The sequence below is a fragment of the Lasiosphaeria miniovina genome, assembly GCF_030549165.1.
Source record: "Lasiosphaeria miniovina strain SMH2392-1A chromosome Unknown B0T26scaffold_1, whole genome shotgun sequence".
In the NCBI taxonomy this organism is placed as follows: domain Eukaryota; kingdom Fungi; phylum Ascomycota; class Sordariomycetes; order Sordariales; family Lasiosphaeriaceae; genus Lasiosphaeria; species Lasiosphaeria miniovina.
The window spans coordinates 6,973,258-6,992,233 of NW_026848220.1; the positions used below are offsets into that span (position 1 = coordinate 6,973,258).

At 54.2% G+C, this 18,976-nt stretch overlaps 7 protein-coding genes across 7 annotated transcripts; 2 read left to right on the plus strand and 5 right to left on the minus strand.

Moving 5' to 3' along the window:
• Nucleotides 1-2,757: 2,757 nt before the first annotated feature.
• B0T26DRAFT_634402 (RTC4-like domain-containing protein) lies at nucleotides 2,758-3,408 on the minus strand (the record flags this gene model as incomplete). Its single annotated transcript, XM_060436629.1, has 1 exon — nucleotides 2,758-3,408. The coding sequence occupies one exon, from the start codon at nucleotides 3,406-3,408 to the stop codon at nucleotides 2,758-2,760; it is 651 nt and encodes a 216-aa protein (XP_060303857.1).
• Nucleotides 3,409-4,958: 1,550 nt separating this feature from the next.
• Nucleotides 4,959-6,353, plus strand: B0T26DRAFT_634342 (Dynamitin-domain-containing protein; the record flags this gene model as incomplete). The annotated part of the gene is made up of 3 exons (XM_060436621.1): nucleotides 4,959-4,997; nucleotides 5,058-5,117; nucleotides 5,166-6,353. The coding sequence occupies 3 exons, from the start codon at nucleotides 4,959-4,961 to the stop codon at nucleotides 6,351-6,353; spliced, it is 1,287 nt and encodes a 428-aa protein (XP_060303858.1).
• Nucleotides 6,354-6,653: 300 nt separating this feature from the next.
• On the plus strand, nucleotides 6,654-7,753 carry B0T26DRAFT_90085 (uncharacterized protein). Its single transcript, XM_060448144.1, has 2 exons — nucleotides 6,654-6,890; nucleotides 7,046-7,753. Exon 2 carries the CDS (start codon nucleotides 7,116-7,118, stop codon nucleotides 7,404-7,406), a length of 291 nt encoding a protein of 96 aa, XP_060303859.1. The 5' UTR covers nucleotides 6,654-6,890; nucleotides 7,046-7,115; the 3' UTR covers nucleotides 7,407-7,753.
• Nucleotides 7,754-8,750: 997 nt separating this feature from the next.
• On the minus strand, nucleotides 8,751-11,392 carry B0T26DRAFT_632439 (COG4 transport protein-domain-containing protein; the record flags this gene model as incomplete). Its single annotated transcript, XM_060436441.1, has 3 exons — nucleotides 8,751-9,974; nucleotides 10,034-11,197; nucleotides 11,261-11,392. 3 exons carry the CDS (start codon nucleotides 11,390-11,392, stop codon nucleotides 8,751-8,753), a joined length of 2,520 nt encoding a protein of 839 aa, XP_060303860.1.
• A 587-nt stretch (nucleotides 11,393-11,979) lies between these two features.
• Nucleotides 11,980-13,925, minus strand: B0T26DRAFT_746818 (uncharacterized protein; the record flags this gene model as incomplete). The annotated part of the gene is made up of 6 exons (XM_060444748.1): nucleotides 11,980-12,114; nucleotides 12,211-12,388; nucleotides 12,443-12,632; nucleotides 12,753-13,358; nucleotides 13,435-13,672; nucleotides 13,740-13,925. The coding sequence occupies 6 exons, from the start codon at nucleotides 13,923-13,925 to the stop codon at nucleotides 11,980-11,982; spliced, it is 1,533 nt and encodes a 510-aa protein (XP_060303861.1).
• A 434-nt stretch (nucleotides 13,926-14,359) lies between these two features.
• Nucleotides 14,360-14,796, minus strand: B0T26DRAFT_690350 (uncharacterized protein). The gene has a single exon (XM_060441074.1). It carries the CDS (start codon nucleotides 14,752-14,754, stop codon nucleotides 14,560-14,562), a length of 195 nt encoding a protein of 64 aa, XP_060303862.1. The 5' UTR covers nucleotides 14,755-14,796; the 3' UTR covers nucleotides 14,360-14,559.
• A 734-nt stretch (nucleotides 14,797-15,530) lies between these two features.
• On the minus strand, nucleotides 15,531-18,942 carry B0T26DRAFT_633219 (uncharacterized protein; the record flags this gene model as incomplete). The annotated part of the gene is made up of 4 exons (XM_060436522.1): nucleotides 15,531-16,069; nucleotides 16,135-17,475; nucleotides 17,531-18,704; nucleotides 18,781-18,942. 4 exons carry the CDS (start codon nucleotides 18,940-18,942, stop codon nucleotides 15,531-15,533), a joined length of 3,216 nt encoding a protein of 1,071 aa, XP_060303863.1.
• Between the last annotated feature and the right edge of the window lie 34 nt (nucleotides 18,943-18,976).

The window sequence follows — 18,976 nt, forward strand, 5'->3', positions numbered from 1 at the left end:
TACCATAGGTATACACCCGGGATATTGCCCTAGGTCCCGTCACTCACTCGCCAGGTAACATGGCTAAGTCCCTACTGTGTAGTTGGTGTTGGGATTTTCAAGTGAAGACAAGCAAGTTCATTTTCGAATATATTCAAGCAGGTCGTGGCTTGAATCCAACAGGCAGGGAGCGAGCAAGGTAGCTACCAGGATATCAACAGGAACCCATGGTACCATGGCATCTCGATGCACGACTTTTCTTTCATGAAATGGCCATTTGACGGGAGAGGGACCGTCTGCTGTACGGTTTTGTCCTGGGATGGACCAGACTGCAAGACCAGTCGATGATAGGTGTGTGTGCATTGCAATTGTGGTGGATAGTAGCCAAGGCGGGGCATAGGGAGGGATGGGGACGCAGGGGCTGGGAGGAGGGGTCGGTCTGGGAAAGGAAGTTCAACAGAAGCTATCGGCATCATGTCACCAACCATACATGATAGCAAATTTCGATGCCTGTGCGTGCTGGTGGTCATCAGCTCTCTCATTATCTCGTATCTTTCTCTGGGCTCGGAAACCGACCTAACCCAGACTTTCGTGACTTTGTTCTATCCCATCTTCGAACGGCATCCAAGTTTCGAAGAGGAGGCGGGAGGCGGGATGAGTTGCAGGTCGCGGGAACTCGGGCCCGAGCAAGCTAGGGAATTGCAAGAGAAAAATATTCCAGTTTTCGGAACGGATGTATGAAGTAGAGAGGCCCGGCTATCACAAACGAAGGATCTCCCATGTATGTACGAAGTACGGATACGTATCCTGTAAACCCTTCTGTTCTGCACTGCTGCAAGAGACAAAAGTAGACACATCTCGTCTCCCTTGCCTTAATTTTCCTCCTATTGCCTCGCTTGCATCCTTTTCAGCCTCATCGGCTGTGCAGAGGCCAATGTCCAGCCAACCTGTGAGCCGTGCGGCGTCATGCCGAGACACTTGCTGATCCATTGCCAAAGAAAAAAGGGCGGTCTAGCCAAAAGTTGAGACACACAGGTTCGCACAGGTTGTGGAACCTCAGGTATTCCCGTGCACACCACACTCTGCGATCCATTCGTACGCTAAAACATAGGAAAGCCACCTCGCAGTGAGATCTGACATTGGCCCCCGTCGCCGCTATGAGATCCGAATATCCCCGATCACCCGGCGGTAGTTTTACGTGCATCTCTCGACTCTTGGCAGCATCAATATTTGGGGGCATCTCAATTTGTCCATGGGACTTGCCGAGTGCGCGTGTCTGCCGTCTCTGGATTGCCAACAAACAGCCGCAATTATTACACCCGTATCTACAATTGACCGATTGACTGCCGAGTTGGGCAACCAGCCCCCCGTGACGTGATATCGTATCGTGGGGAATTGTAGATCCGTACTGGCTAATGGTTCCAGATCAGATACTGCGTATAATAACACAAAAAGCCCATCACGCTCCCTCCTCTGCCCTGGCCGCTAAATCGGCCCCGAAAAATCACATCCCTCTTCACAATTTCTCTCACGCCGATCTCGACTACAGTCAATTCAAAAACATGTTATTTGTTTCATCACCCCGCCGCCTCCGCTTTATTTTACGAGAGCAGTTCAGACCCTCGCCCGGTCAGTCCGCTAAAGAGTCGCGTCACCGTGGCGGGTTTCATCAGCAGCCTGCCCTTCGGCAATAAATTAGTCTATGTAAGCTACATTAGAAACGACCCAGACAATTCGATTTATACAACGTCATTAATAGGCCTCAGTTCAGAATGCATGTCTTCTCCTTTCTTTTCTTTCCGTCAAAGCCACCCCTTTCCGCCACCCGTCTTTCTTTGTCTTACGTCCTCAGAGCCAGAGCTCAAACACGCTTCAGTCTTTGGCTACACTGGGGAGGTAGGTTACCATAACCAGGTACTGTTGCCCGTATTCGGCAATACCGTAGATACGCTTTGGCAAGCCGCGGGTGTTGGGCTGTCATCAGGATAGTCCATGAGCAACTCGAATAAGAAACCCCCACTGCGTATTGAACTGCATGTTGTCTTTCTTGTCTTGTCTGCACTCGCTCTCGTTCAAAACATGCAAGTCACAACATAACAGCCCCACTTTATTACATTGCTTAATCGAGCATATCAGCAGCTTCCACCGCGATCTCTCTACTCCCTGTGGTCAGCGCTCCACAGGCGGCAGGGGCTCTGGGGAAGAACCCTGAGCAGTAGAGGACCCTGCGTGCAGACAAAGTCCGGGGCTCTAGAAAGAGGCTCATGGGGGTTACCTACCTCAGGATAGCTCGAACTCGCACTCTTTCATTCCGTCACGTAATGATCCGAATAAGGATGACCAGGTCGATGAACCTATTGCGCGTCCATTGCTCTTGAGGTGTGATCTTTGGTAGCAGAACGGGATGCGCAACTCTCTCTGAAACAGTTGCCCTCGCGAATCTCTTATGCCTGTCAACCACCCATCTAATGTATGAACTTTACATGAAAATGTCATCCGAAGAAAGGACACACATTTGACGTCCTGTGATGTTATTCTACACTACCCTATGCGAATAGTACATCGCAATTAACAGCACTAGATTTTCGATATCTCGTATGCTTTGCTCCCCACTATCCCTTACACAACGACGTAGCAATACCTTGGCACCTCTGCCGAAATCTTCACAGTAGACCAAATGAAGAACGAAATAAAGTAATCCTCGCTATGCACATAAATGCGACACACGCCTGCGACCCAGCTGGCAATGAACACCGCCAACAATACCGATGTTGGAAACTAGTCGGCTTCACTATCTGAGAGCGAGTGGGTGGATAGCGACGAGCTGTCATCGTCACTCATGACTACGTCGGCAACCTCCTCGTTCAGGAGCTCGCCTACCCAGATGCTATCCGCCATGATTGACTGAGCCTCTTCCTCGCCAACGTCCATGTCCTCCATTACGAGCCGAACAGTGAGCTCGGGCACCAAGACGGCCTGGACATAGGCAGTGTGGCCTCTCGCCGACACTAGTCTGTCTTGCACCGCCCTCTTCCGCAAGAGCGACGAGAACTCCCGAATGATGGCCTCAGACATGGCCCTGAGCCCGCGAATGCCGTAGTAGCCGGGAGTTAGGTTGGCTTCGGACTTTAGGAGCGTTTTGTTCTGACCAATCCGGACTTTTTGGCTGAAGATATCGCCAAAGTGAGACCTGTCGCCCTCGAGGATTCCCCTCAAGAAGCTGAATTTCTTTGAGATCCGCCGGTCCAGTGAGCTCCATTCAATGTCCGGATACCCTTTATCATGCCACGTTTCTCTCGCCGACTTCTTCTTATGACTTTGGCAGAACCTCTGTTCCTGCTGGAGGGTCATACGAGGGTGTTTCTTCTTGAAGTCCTCGAGGAGCTCCTGGTCAACTGGTTGGTTGCACATGGGGCAGACGGGTCCCATCGGCCCCTGAGAATCCATCTCCGTTAAGGTCGAGGTTGAGCTTCGCCGAGAGTCCCAAGCTTTAGCCTCCGTGAGCGGCGATGTTTCTTCTTCGTCATCCACGTGGTCGAAACTCGATGTAAATACGTCCGGGATTATCAGGCCCACTCTCTGAGGTTCCTCTGGCGTATCCTCCATTTTCAGATCCCGACCGCCTTGAAGGAACTTGAGCCTCTTCTTCTCAGGGGAGACAGTTCTGAGGCGCGAGCTGCCACGGCTTGGCAGGTCCAGACCCTTCCGGTAGGGGGAGTCAGGCTCATTTTTCGATGGCGTCACCGGAATCATGAGCGTACTCTTTCTCTTTGGGCTGTCGACTTCTGGACTCGAGCATTTTTCTGGGACATAAAGAGTTGCGGCTTCCGATTTACCTCGGCCCCTATTGGCGCCGCCTTTGCCATATTTTTGGGGTCTCCTGTTTCGAGCCACTTCAGATGCAAGATTGAAATGTGCGCCAATGTTTCCAGGAGAGCCCTCATCATCAGGCGCCTTTCGCTTGGCCTTTGGCGCGAGGCTAGATTTAGGTGCACTCTCAGCATCGCTCCTAATAGAAGTCGTTTTACTAGCCCTAGCACTTAGCCGCGCTATAGAGTCTTCCGCTGAAATCCCTTTCCCGTTTTTGAGGGGATATGAGACAATAGGAGTTGTTTTCCCTTTTGTGAACCTCGTGGCCGTGATATTTCCTATAGTTGGAATCCCCTCTTCACTGCTGACGCTATGTGGAGAGTCTTCGGGGGCGGCATTTCGCCAACCGTCCTCGAGCATTTTTGCCTCAAGTCCTGGACTACTCTTGCTGGCCTCGCTCTGTGATGAGTTGTCAGCGGCGGCTACCTTGTTGGGTTTGCCCGCCGGTGACTCAGATATCGGTTTATTGATGGTCAGAAGGCGCGCAACGACCTGGTTTTTGCTCAGCCCTGCGCGTCGTGGCGTCGCTTTGCCAGGCATACTATCAAAGGTCTCCTTGCCAGCTGAGAAGTCGTGATCATAGACACTTGAGCATCTCAAATGCGTCAACCAAGCTTGCTCGAATGTGTTCTCTGTTACCAAAAACGAGGGGCGTAGGAGCTGAAAAGGCGGGCGAGCTGCAAGATTCCGTGAACGTACTTTATCCGTAAATGCGATTAGAAAGGCGACGGAATAAGAAGAGGTATAGGTCGTCTCAAATACAAGGGGCTAGAACATGAATCGCAATATCAAAAAGTGAAGGCAAAAAATCTAGTTTCCGTTAAAGTTAGCTCCGAGTTCAGTTCAGAATGGTTCGAATAAGGTTCGCGTTGCTCCTCAGTTGTAAATTAGAATGCGCGACTCGAACTGACCCACCAAGCGCGTCCTCGGCTCAGGCCACGATCCCTGTCGCGTTAGCGGGAGCCGGAGCCACACTGCCTGCAGGGGGAGCACGCACGTCCCGCTCGACATCAACCCCTTTGACTTGGACTTGAACTTTATTCCATGCAAGTCGTAAACCACAAACAGCCCTGCTAGCAGGAGGCAAATGGTCGCGCCGAGTCAGCCCAATGGCGTCAAATAGGAAATATGCTGCGCTCCCGGATCTGGTACGTTTGCACTTGTCGTTTGCATGCAAACCGAATGCCCGTTAACTCGACGATTCCCAGGATTCCGCACCAGATATCTACGAAACTCCAGAGTTGACCGACGACAACTCCACAGTCCCAGTAAGTCGTGCCGACAGCTTCACCGAGCCTGACTAACTGAAAATAAAGCCCACGACCATTAGGTCTCCTGATGAGTCCGACGATGATGGAGATAGCGCTGCGGCCATCTCGCACTCGCGCCTTCGAATAGACCAGGCCAGGTCCAGGTTCATGCCAGCTGCTGTGGATGCGAGTGATGTCGATTTCTCAGACCGGCTCGATGGGAAAAGGAAGTCTTACAAGGCATCCAGCCGACGGCACCGTATCCTGGACGATGGAACCGAGGAGATAGCCGACTTCAGCGACGAGGAGGATGCAGACCATCTTGCCAGGAAAATCGCCCGGTTAAAGCGAGAGATTGAAGAGGCCAAAGAGGAGTACGGCAAGCAAAAGACTGCCGCAAATCAAGTCGAGGTCGGGGACACTGCCCAGGATGGCGAGATTGCCTCGCTCAGTAAAATACTAGACGAGATGACGAGACTCGACTACACTTTAGCTCCCCGAACTATATCCACAGCCGAGCACCGGGCGACTGGTCCTGGGGAGCAGCCTGCTGAGAGGGGTGATGAAGATGCCACCTATACCATTACCTACGCGCCCAGCTATCACCAGTCACACGCTCTCGCAAAAGCAGCAGACTTTGATCGTCGGCTCGTCATTCTAGAAAAGGCCCTGGGTGTTGGGTCGGCGGCAATGCCAGAATTCGACTCTGCCGGGTTACCACGGGCCATTGTTCCACTTCTAGACTCGCTGCACAAACAGATTTCAACCTTGTCTGAGGCTTCAACCTCATCCTTGGACAGCATTAGCCGCAGAGTCCGGAATCTGGCACAAGAGGCCGAGATCCTCGAGAAGACTCGCCGTAACGCTAAAGCTGCTCAGGACGCGCTTGCTTCAACAGGTGCCGCCCCTGTAGCCGAGGTGCCGTCTGTCGAGGATTCTGAGCAGACAGCCAAGATAAACGCCCTGTACGGGACAATACCAACGATTGAGAACCTAACCCCACTCCTACCCCCTCTGCTCGACCGTATACGGTCTCTACGGATGATTCACGCCGATGCGGCAACAGCATCCGAGACCTTGGCATGCCTCGAGGCGAAGCAAGCAGATATGGCGGGCGATATCCAGCAGTGGAGGGAGGGCTTAGAAAAAGTTGAGTCGGCCATGGGGGATGGGGATGCTGCCATGACAAAGAACATGGGCGTCATGGCTGCGTGGGTAAAAGACATCGAAGCGAAGATGGCGAAACTGCATTGAGCACTGCACAAAGATACCCAATTGCAATTAACGTACTCCGCAATACGATTTATCATTTCTTTACTAAACACGAGTTCTTGTAACCACGTTGGCTACATGCTTTGCAATTTTGGCGAGGGTTTAAATCACGATGCCAGAATCGAAGAAGCTCCACAAGTCAACCAATCAACGAGCTTCGTCGGGATCTCAAGAAGAAAAGGACATCCTTGCACCAGCTTAAAATTTCAGATCTCCTTTTTCCTTTCACTTCCTCCTTCCACAGCTGCTACAATGGCACCACCGCACCACGCAAGAAGCTGCCCAAGCTGCTCTGCTTCACATTTTGTTGCTGGAAGAACTTGGTCAATTGGCTGTCAAGCCAATACGACCTGGAGCCACCACCCAAGAATCGTCGAGTCTCGTGCACAAGGGCGCTTAGTTGCGCCCTTCCAGCTTGCACGTGATGGGCCCTTTGAAAATATATCAAGCTGGAGTTTTTTATCCTCTCAATAACACTAACACATTCCAGCACAACGAACAAACAGCGCAATCAAGAACGTAAGTCCAGTCTCCGAAGCTTTTTTTCTTCTATTTTACCCTCCGGTGTGTGTATGAGGAAAACCACTGCATTAACTACTGAATTCCATTGATGTTTTATTTAATCACCAAGATCTCTGACTTTCCACACACGAACTCTTCTCTTGCAATATCAGCTATCCTATTGTGTTCTTGAAAGGCTGACATGGAATTGTTCCGCCAATCAAGCTTGCCTAGTTTTATGCCATGGCGTCGAAACCGCCCAAAGGCCACTTCAACGTGCTGTACTTTGCCAGTGCCGGCTCGTATACGTCCAAGCAGGTCGAGGCGCTGCCGGCGCCGCTGCCACTGAAGGACCTATTTGGCGCACTCGAATCGCGATACCAGGGCTTTAGGGCGAGCGTGCTGGACAACAGCTTGGTCACGCTCAACCTAACGTACGTGGACATGCTCGAGGGCGACGAAGACGAGAGCAGCATCGTCATAATACAAGACGGCGACGAGGTCGCGATCATTCCTCCAGTCAGCTCGGGTTGAAAGGGATGAGGATAGGGGCAAGGTAGCTGCACGCACACAATACAGTTGAATATGTACATGAGATGGATATCAACAACGTGAAAAGAAAAGCCGCTGCGGTCTCAAAGGTGCGATGTGCGTGTTCAATGTCTCAAGGTGCTAGCAAACGCTCCTCCCCGCTACCACTGCTCCCATCACTACCGCGTATATCACTCCTGCTGCGACGAATTGTCTTCCGCTGCCTCTCACGCAGGAGGACCCAGAGCCTCCAGTAGTGCATATTACGCCCCTCCACACTCCACCCTCCCGACGACGGCTCCCGGAGGGCACGGCGCACGCGCCCAACGGCCTGGTAGCTAGCTAGACGAGTAGGACGGTGACGAGCGTGGACACCGCCGACGCCGCGGCCGTCAGGCTCGTCACGGCCGACACCCCGCACCCCAGCGGATTCGTCCGCAGCTCCCACCGCTCCGCCCTGTGCGGGCAAATGTCGGCGTTGTAGGCCGGCGCCAGCAGCGGAACGCGGCCATTGCTGTTGGGCACGCATGACTGTGTCTGTATGCTCTCTCTCTCCGTAAGTTTGGTGGCTTTTGGTTAACCTTTCTGTTGCTGCTGTTGCCTATTTCTGTTCACTAAGAAAGAGGGGGTGCTTTTGTCATCCTGTGTCGTGCTGGGGCTGGGACTGGATCGGGCATGGATGGGAAGTGAGGCGAGGAGACGATGGGTAGTAAGGTGAGGCAAGAGAGATGCGGTGTCCAGGGTGGTGCGACGCAACGCAGGCTAGAAAGAAAAAAAAGAAAAAAAGGGGGATGGCAGTCTCACAAACGGGCACCAGCTCATAAGAAATGAGGCATTCCATCTGAGAACCAATGGAGGGAGGAGGAGGGGTGGGAGCGGCTGATGGGAGCAGGTGCTGTGGGGCTTGCAGGAGTGAGTGAGGACGTAGAAGAGTGCTGGTGTCTCTCAGCCTCATCAACTTTATCGTGTGCGGAAGGAGGCAGCGAGACAGATGAAAGCCAAACAAGAACACCGATAATCTGCCTGGCGAGGCTGTATCATCTCTGGAACTTTGTTTCTTCGTTGTCCCTGTGACCAGCCAAGCTCAAGGTAAGGCGAGTAAAGCTCAAGCAAGGCAAAATGGGCTCTCCCATTTCATTGAATAACAACCATCTACCGATGGAAGAGGCAGAGATATACGCAGATATACGCCATCCATGCGCCCTATTCCATGATATCAAATCGGGCTCGCTTTTGGAAACAACAACATAAAGGCGTTTAACGGCGTTCTTCTCTTTTTTCTTCAAAACACAAACTCTTACCAAATCTAACTTCGTCTTTTTCAAAACTAACTTGCCCCTCAAGAAATCAAGCCTTGACCATGGTCCTCGCCTTCCTCCTCTCGTCCTCGGTAAGGACCCATAACATGGCACCGCCAGGGTCTTCTTCCTCGGCAGCGACGAGCTCGTCCCACTCGTCCTCCTCCATGTTGGCGACCATGAGGATCTGGGTGGTCTTGGCGAAGAGCTCGCGGACGGAGTAGTTGCCCTTTGTGATGGCGCCGACAATGCCGTTGAAATCGCGCTCCATGCGCACGGCGCCATAGGGGCTAGTGCGGCCGCCAGCGTAGCTCCAGACGCGCTTCTCGAGCACGCCTGCTAGGTACCGCGCCGTCCGGTCCAGCACCATGGAGAAGGTGCGCGGCGTCATGAGCCGCGCCACGGGCTTCATGAGCGCGTCCCACCCGTGCTCGAAGCGCCGCGGCACCTGCTCCAACACGTCGTCCTCGTCCTCCTCGTTCTGCGCTGCAATCTCGGCCAGCTCGTCCTCCGTCAGCGTGTAGTCGGCGTCGCGGAACGTGTCCGTCAGCACTGGCCGCAGCCGCGGCTTGATCACCCGCTCAAAGAGCACCGAAATGCCTTCATTAAGGAGCTCCGTAGTTCTAGACGAGAAGGACGTGTTCAGGTTGTTGAGTCGGGTAGCAACGTCCTTGGCGTCGTTTTTGAAAGGGAAAGCCTCCTTGAGGGAGGACTGGGTTTGTTGTTGGGCTGCATCAGCCACGCTCCCGTTGGTTTGTCCTGAGGCCCCCAAGAGGCCCGTGACAATACGGGAGATGTATTCGTTGGACATGTCCAGACTGTTGATGAGCACAATGAAGGCGACGATCCTGTCCTCGGGCGGGAAGCCGCCTTGCACGATAGCTCTGGGATATGACTCGTCGCGCATCTTCCGCTGGATCATGCCGATAAAGTCGTTTCCTAGGAGGGTCGAGATCAATGGGATGACGTGATCTACAACAGCCCTCTGAGATGTGGATATGGATTTGAATATGACCGTGTTGACAATGTACATGACATCGTCAACGGCCGAGATGATGAAAGGGGGGTTGCTCTCAATGTGTCTGCTCATGCTTAGAGACAGCCCAGCCGGCGACTCGTCCAGCTGGAACGCCTTCTCAACCGACCGCCGGATGAAGAACTGGGTGAGCACCTTGTACGGCTCCACGAGCTTTGAAGATACCTTTTTGCTTAGGTTAGAGTCAGTAAGAACATCGGGAATCCTGAGCGGTGCATCTTCAGGTGATCCGATGTCCTTTTCATCGTTAGCCGTTAACACGGGCTGCCGTGGTTGCTGTGAGCGGCACGACTCACCTTGCACTTTGCAGCGAGAAAGCGGGAGTAGAAGAACCACTGGCCCAGTATCGCAGCAATTTCAGTTATTAAACCGTCCACCTCTTTCAGATTGACACCTTCATCCTCGCTATTGCGGGTCTCGTTGACCTGGTTACCCTGAGCCGGAGAGTTGACGCGTGGTGTGCCTCCATATCCCCGGCTCTGCGGCAGGAAGCTCTGCACGAGGAAGGAAAAGGGGTAACTCTTGACATCTGTCAGTCTCCTGGTCACGGCCCGCTCGTCTGTCCACGAGTCAAGGATTATGCCGCCCTGGACGTCAGCCTCGACTTGCAGCCTCTCGATGACCTTGATCATCTTGCCAGCGCCGTAGTATCTCTCGACCAAGCTACCGTGCCCATCGACGATGTCGGCAATGTGTTTGAACAGCCTCGTCAAGGCATTGGCATAGAACAAACCGTCCTTCTTCCCCTGCCCGCCACCCTCTTTGAGCACCGCCCTGGCCGTGCCGGCCACGCCCTGGCAGACATAGAGCCCGTAGACGTCGAGGCCGACATCGCCCCTCCCGATCAGCGGGAACAGCTTGAAGAAGCGAGTGACGCGGGCCCAGTCGCTCTCGGCAGCGGCGCGCTCAAACTCGCGCAGGAACAGGCCACACAGGCTCTCCTTGGACGTCTCGAGCGTCACCCACGGCGGGTCGGGCACCTCGACGGTGGGCACCACGGCGGCCGCGAAGCCGCCGCGGGCAATGTCCTCGGGCACCTTGGCGGCGCGAGCAATGTACCCAGCGGCGGCCTCCCAGTCCTGCGGGGCACCCATGCTGCCGACGACACCGGCCACGCAGGCCTTGAGCTCGGCGACCTGCTCAACGACGCGCAGCGTGTCCTCGACCCGCTGCTTCTCGAGATCCAGCGTCCGCACGCGGCTCGATAGGTGGGCGGCCGTCTCGGAGGCGCCCGCGAGCATGGAATTGCTAATGCCGCGCGTAGCGATAACCTGGGCGCCCAGGCCGGCACGCAGGTTGTCGAGGCGGGCGAGGGAGCGCGAGATGTCCTGCTGCGCGGCGACAAGGGCGGTGAGGCGGGAGCTGAGGGCGGACTCGCGCGTGTGTAGGCCAGCGAGCGTGGCTCGGATCTCGGCGGCGGACGATGCATCGCGCAGCGCGCCGGCAGGGCCGTCCTTTGCCTGGGCGTTCCTCGACGCCGACGAAGCGGTCTTGGTGCCGTTGAAGCTCGGATTAGTGGTGACGGTGGCCATGGTCAGGGCGGGATTCGGCGGCGTGGTGGTGCTGCTACTCTTGGTGGTAGCCAGCTTGGGCATGGGCATGGACGACGACGACGACGAGGCAGTGGTAGCGACGCCATTGGAAAGTGCAGACATCGGTGTTGCCGTCGCGAGAATGGCGGCGCATTGCTACCTACTCTCTCTCCACTGGTTTCTGGACTCGTGTGCCCCGCGACAGCGATAGGGGGTCACTGTCACTGAAGAGAGGCTGTACGGGCAGCAGCTGGGAGATGCAAGCTGCCCCACTTGCAATTGAAGTTGACACGCTTGCAAGCTTAGCTGATGTGCTGTGCCCAGCGCTGACTCCCACTAACAATTTGGCACGCACTTCTCCAGATATGCATTTATCAGTGCAACAGCAACGTCAATGCTGTTTAGTTGCATGTAATCAAACCTTTCTTTCAACTGAGGTGTCTGCCCGTCCTTCCTTCCCAACTATGCCATTTGGCCTGATTACCGAATTGATGTCTGAAAGATGAAAAATTTATCATAGACGAAAAGCAGCATGAACTATCACATAATTCCGTTCCTCTGTCTGAAAACAGGCCCATTTCTTTGCTCAACTGCCATTGAAACCATTAACACACTCGAGCATCTTTCTGTCCACTTTCCATTGTTAGACACATGTATTCAGAACCAGCCAAGCTGACTATTAGGCGCACCCAACCATCATTGGCCCATCTTCAGTGCCTCAGGGTCTCCTTTGCAGCTCTCAAGTCCTTGGTCTTCTTGTCCAGCATGTCTCTGCGCTCCTTGACACTGGGCGATTCGTCTGCAATGGCCTTGAGCTGGTCGGTAAAAAGACCCATCACCCACTCCTAGCTGAGCACCCCGAGCGACGACTCTAGCCCCATAAGGAGATAGTGGCCCACGGCCTAGCGGTACACATTGTCAACAAACCTTCGTCGCGCCACCTCATAGTATGAGCCGAGGAGATCGTAGATTTCCGCGGTGGCGTATTCTGTGTTGCTCTGCTTCTTCATGGCAGTCCGAATCTGCTCGGCCTTGTACGAGTCATCGTAGAGTGAGTCCACCTCCAAGAGTTCTGCCATCCGGTTTCCGCGTGCACTCTGGCGGTGCTCGTTGAAATAACTACTCAATGTCAGTTTCAGTTACCAGTCTGTGAGACTCGGAGAATCGGAATACACATATGCGTTCAGTGTATAAGGCCGCTTCTTCCGCTCAACCGACATCAGAAATGAGACGTGCTCCATCGCTGCTTTGTACCTCTTCAGGACTTCCTCCAAAATCGCAGACCACAGCTCCTCGCGCACACGGTTGTCGTCACAAACGTCTTCCAACATGCTGGTTATGAAGCAATGGATTGCTACGACGACTGCACTCGCTCGTATAGTCCTTTGCCATGCCTTCCCACTTGCTTGACTGTTCCTCAAAGGCACTTGAGAGCATCGCCCCATTGACATCAATCAACTCCCCGCTGCGAAACTTCGGCTACAAACCCTCGAGCCACTCCATGATGTCGTCTTGTGGGGTTCGGCTTCATAGCTGTGGCTGACAATGTTATCAAGATCGGGAAAGTCATCTGCATCGAGGGCCTCGAGAGCCGACCGCATGTCGTCTGAGGCTTTCCCATTCGCTGTCATCACCTGGCGAGGGAACTTGTTGTCCTTGGTGTTGGATCCCATGTCCTCGAAATTCCGAAGGTGTCGGTTCTTTTCAAGCGCCTCGCCAAAAGTCTCGCTGAGATAGATAACTAGAGTGACGAGTCGCAGCTGCAGGTTCTTCTTGAAGACGCTGTGCTTGGAATACTGCGCGTCAAGGCCAGCCCATACTAGTTCCTCGAACTTTCGAGCTATGCCGACCAAATACATGCGCTGCTCTTGCTCATTCTTTCTCGATGGGCCAAGTTCCTCTTGTCCTTGATTTGCAGCATGCAACACTCTGCCGATGTCTTTCCGCAGGCTAGAAAACTCTTGCTGTGCAATGTGCACCAGGAGCTCCCGGAGGCGTGCCTTCAGCGGTCGCACTCCGACCCTGTCTCGAGGGAGGCTGCTCCACGGTTTGTCGTTAAGCACCTCTTCCCGGCGCTCGTACTCGGCATCTCCATCGCCAGGAGCTCGGCTCCTAACCACGTAGTATCCGAGTTCGAGCTTCTTTCCGAGTCCCTCGCGACGCACAATCTTGCAGAATCTGAGGAAACTTGGCGTGGAAATAGCCCTCAACGTGTTCTTTGTGGGCCTCTGAAGCGTCCGATCCTGGAATAATGCTGATATTGACACGGGACTGAGAATCACGGCGCTGTGTTATCTGCGTCGCATAGCGAGTGCAGAGCCCGCTTCGGCTAGGAAACGGGATTCCCGTCAAGCTCTCCAACAGAGATGACTTTCCAGAACTCTGGTCGCCCACAACCACAAGCTATTTCGAAAATATCAGCATCTCTGTGCGAGAAACGGCCAAGCACCAGAGTAGTAGGCATGCACACCTGTGGCAGTGGTACATGTTTGCCAATGTTCATCTCGCGGGGTCGGTCGATCTTCTGCAAGAGAGCCTCGCTCATGAAAGTTTCGGGCTGCTCATGCTTGTTGCTTGTGAGCTCGACTTGCTTGTCAGCAGTCCCTTCCTGCTTGGCATCAGACTCCATGATGAGGCCGACAGTCTGTACTGTCATGGTTTCTAGGACCACGTCAAAGAAACGTTCAGGAATCTGGTGCTGTGTCGTGGCAACAGCGCGGAAACACCAAGTTTTGCCCTCACCAAACTTGAAAAGGGGCAGGCTAGGAGGCAGGTAACTGAGCTCCAGAATAGGCATGGATATGTGAGGGATGATTAGGTGTAGATGCTGGGTGAGGCCCGAGGTTAAGATAGAAGACAATGAGTTGCTTGGGCAGACCTTCTTGAGTCTGCCTTTCGTCTTAAATGCTTCAAGCTGCTGCGGGAAAGAAGAGAAGAGGAAGAAGGAAGTCATAGCTCAGCTCCCCTATCGCAGACTGCCGATTGGCAATCTCAAAACATACTCGGATAACTCTCGTGAAAAACATGGTCTATCGGAAGGTAGCTTTCATGTCCTCGCTGCCATGGAATGGTATGTGACAAATGAAACAATCTTCATTTGCTGCCGGGGAGGCACATAGAGTAGGCCTCACCACGTACATGCGCGAGGCTGTCGGCCATTCTGCAGCCCGCAAACAAAACCCCCGCCAAGCATCTCATTCGACAAAAGTCACCGATCAATTTTGAGAGGCCCAGACAAATAACCCGAGATACGTGGTGATATTGCAAGTGGCCATTGGTGTGTTGGCGGCCTACGGTCGAGAGAGAGATACGGCGATTCGTAGCACAAAAGTCAAGAGTGGGAAGAAGGAATTATTCTCGCAGCGTTGCCCCAAGAATCCGAGATAGAAAAACTGTGAAGGGATGAAAATAAAAGTGAGGGACTTCCCCCAAGAAAACATGCTACGTCGGGAGAAAGGGGGAAAAGTGTGTGAGCGAGTTCCCATGTTACTCCCGTCGGTACGTAAGCGGATACCCAAACATACCACCCATGGAGATACCTTATCGAATACGATCAAGCAAACACTCCCTCCCTTCTCCAGCCTCCAACATTAACTTAGAAGAGAAGAAAGAGTCATACCGGCATGTGCAGGCATACACGGACTCCCCACATCGGGCTTCCAGATCCGTCGACAAACGGAAAGCATCGAAGACGGGCAAGCCGATCCGGGAACCCACAGACAGACTGAGGATGAGAGGAAGGAAGTGATGGGTAGCTGCTGATACGAGATCTCTCGGTGTAGTATACCTACTTGCCTAGACAGGAAGGGGTGGGAGATGAAATTTCTTTTTTCCAATATGACGAGGGAAACTGAATTCGAAAAAGGAGACAAAAACCCCTGCCGAATACAAACGACTGTCCTTTTTTCGCTCCCGCCTTGGCGTCATGGGATCGAACAACACCAACATTATCCGAATAAACAAAAAAAGACGAAAAGGGATGCCCGGAGAAGATGTCATGCTCGCCCAAAGCAAGATGGAAGGACAGTGTGAAGACGAGGAATCGGAGATCATATGCACGCTAGGTGACAAAATGTATACCTAAAAACTGATGCAGCTCCTATTACTACTCCTACAAATATACAACCGTGAGCACGGGCTCCCTGTAAGCCCCCTGTCTTTTATTTAATCGTCTTTTTACTTTATTTACTCCCGTCCCCTATTACCACTCTCCCGCACAGCCACACACACATCCACAAAGCCATGCCATCATCGTGAACAATCACACAGCCTGGCTGTAGTTGTTACCGAGCCGCTTACGGCCGTACTTCCACCACTTGCGAAACTCGTCTGCCCAAAAGACCGTGCTGCAGAGCACGACCAGAGACGCGAGATCGGAGAGGTAGAGAGCCTCGGTCTGGAATACCTCCTGAAGCCAGGGGAAGTAGATGACGAGCAGCTGGCCGGCGAGACTGAGGGAGACGGCCCAGTTGAAGAGCGTGTTTGAGAAGAGGCCGACCTCGCCGCGCAGGACCGACTTGGACTCGGAGCGGCAGGTGAGGGCGTTGAACATGTCGAAGAGGACGAAACACGTGAACGTCATGGTGGTATCACGGCGCGTCACCAGCCCGTCCTCGAGCATCTCGTGGCGGTAGACCAGCATTGTGCCGACCATAATGATGAAGGCCGACGTGAGCACACGCGTGATCAGTGGTTTCGTGAGCACCGCATCGTTTCTCCTGCGTGGGGGACGGTTCATAACGTCCTTGTCAACGGCTTCGACGCCTAGTGACTGCGCCGGGGGTCCGTCCATAATGATGTCTACCAAGGAGGCGTTAGTAGACAAGCGAGGACATGCTTCTTTCGGGGGACTGGAAGATACTCACTGATCCAGAGAATTTGCATTGCGTTAAGCGGAGACTTGTACCCCAAGAAAGTGCACAGCAGGACGAGAGACAACCCAGCAGCGCTGGTACTGAGCTGGAATGTTAAAAAGTTCTGAATGTTGTTAAAGATGGCCTTGCCCTCTTCAATGGCGTGCAATATGGTGGAGAAGTCATCATCAGTCAAGATCATGTCCGCGGCTTCCTTGGCCACATCCGTGCCGTGCATGCCCATGGCGATACCAATGTCGGCCTTTTTCAGAGCCGGAGCGTCGTTGACCCCGTCTCCTGTCATGGCCACAATGTCGCCGCGCGACTGAAGGGCCTTGATGATTTTGAGCTTGTGGTCGGGGTTCGTCCGCGCGAAAATGGTAGTGTGATCCATGGCCTGGGCCAAGTCCTCCTCCGACATGGCATCAATTTCGTCGCCTCGGAGCACTGGCTTCACGCTAACCTGGTGTGCTGCGTGTTCTGAAGGGGTAGCTACCGCCATGCCAAGCTGCCTGCCAATCGCAACAGCTGTAGTCTCGGCATCGCCAGTGATCATGATGACCTTGACGCGGCCGCGCATCAACCTCCTAATTGACCGGCCAACGCCGGGCCGTGGCGGGTCACTCATGCCTACTACTCCCGCAAACGTAAGGCCCCTGTATTGGTCCTCCACGTTTGACGGATTTGGAGTCCTAGCTCCATCTGTGTCAGGGGTGTTGCTACGAGCCGGGGGCATCGCGGCTCTGCTTCTTGCAGACTTGGTGACCGGCCCGCTGGCAAAAGCCAAGACACGGAGGCCTTGGGATGCCATCCTCTCGGCCGCTTGCAACGCCTCCTGCCGCCGGTTCGAATCCATGACAAACTCGCGGCCGTCCTTGGTGAAGTACGTGTCGCAGGCCTCTAGAATCCTATCGATAGAGCCCTTGATGTAGGCGAATTCCTTCTCGTTCTTGCCGCTCTCGGATCCGATAGTCACGCCCATCCACTTGCGCTCCGAGCTAAAGGGGGTCTCGCTCACACGATGTCCAATCGAGTCGCGGATGTCGTGTTCCTTGAACCGGTCAAGCAGGTCAAGCATCGCAATATCCGTCGGCTGGCCGACCCACCGAGTGTAGGTTGATACATGGCCCCTGCTTTGCGTGGAGGATAGCACAGCTCTCGCAGCCGCCCCGTTCTCGGTGTACTGACGAGCTAGGCGCGCGTTGTTGGCAATGTTTCCAATGCGCAGTATCCTCAGCGTGGCAGGGTCAGGCTTAGTCTCCGTCGCTTCGTCATCAGAGTCAACATCAAAGGCGTCTTCAGCGCCAAAGAACCACATCTTGGCAGTTGTCATATGATTCATGGTCAATGTTCCTAGAAAATGGTTAACAATTCTGGTTCGCCTTGGATTTCCTGGATCTGGCTATACCGGTTTTATCCGTGCAAACCACATTCACCGACCCCAAGGTCTCCACCTTGGGCATCCTGCGAACAATGGCGTTGTGCTTGGCCATCCGGTGAACCCCCAGGGCAAGGGTCACAGTTACGATAATCGGTAGACCCTCGGGAATGGCCGCAACGGCCAGGGAGATGGAGATGGTGAAAATCTCCAGCAAGTTCTTTCCCCGAAGCCAGCCGATGAGCGAGATCAGGCCTATTATGACAAAAGACATCTTGCTCAGCTGGGTTCCGAGTTCATCCATGGATACTTGAAGAGGCGATCGAGGGCTCTCCGTCCCCGAGACGCTTGTCGCGATGGTTCCAAAGTGCGTGTTTCCGCCGGTTGCAAATACGATGCCCTGTCCGTGTCCCGATTTTACCAGAGTGCCCATGTAGGCAATATTTGTTGGACCATCCCCTTTTTCGTTGCCAGCTAGGGGCCCGTTTGGCAGCTGCAAGGTAGCCTCGCCGTAGCTAGGCGATGCAAAGCTACTGCGACCGCGAGCATCAGCAGTTACCCTGACGGGCTCGTTTTCCCCTGTGAGATTGGAGGCGTCAATGGTCAAGTCGGCGGCCTTGGTCACTCGGATGTCGGCTGGAATGCGATCGCCGGTGGTAAACAAGACCAGATCTCCGGGGACCAATTGCGTCGCCATAACCTTTGAAGACGACGCCTCAAGTACCTCTTCCACAGGCGTGGCAGCGCCTGAGCTGTCGCTTGCCTCGGACGGCTCGTCGCCGCTGGCTGGCCAGGTGCTCGAGCGGGCGCTTGACAACGCCTTTGCGTCGGGCTTCCGAACCAGATGGGCATGATTGGGAACTAAGTGGTTCAGCGCTTCTATGGACTTTTCGGAACGGTACTCTTGTATGAAGCCCACGCTCACGACGATTGTCACAGCGACGGTGATGCTGATGGCATCGTCCATGTTCCCCACAAGTATTGATGCGCCGGCGGACGCTAGGAGAAGCAAGATCAGGGGTTCCTGAAACTGCTTGATGAATCGCAGCCATAGTGGCTCAGGCTCTTCATGGGGGATCTCGTTGGGGCCATGATCGCGCAGCCTAGAGAGCGCCTCGGCGGGTGTGAGGCCATGTGTCAGCGAGGTTTTTAGGCGGGCGGCAACTTCGGCGGGCGGCAGGAAGGAGAATTCATCGGTGACAGTCTGCATCAACATTAGCATATCTTGCTCGGGTCGCTACTGGAGCAGACAGGGCGAGGGCGAGGGCGCAACGGCATACCCGTGACTGGGCAGAAGTAGTCGGACTGTGCCTCGGGGAGGTCGACTGCGATCGGTAGATGTCTGGTAGCGCGAGTGTAGGTGTGGTAGATTGCGCTACGTGGGGCTGCAGCTGGTAGAGCGGCAGAGCGTCAGGACTGGGTTTCCGCGTGAACCGGTCCATGTCGACCGGGAGCGGATCGGGGTGTGAGCGCGAA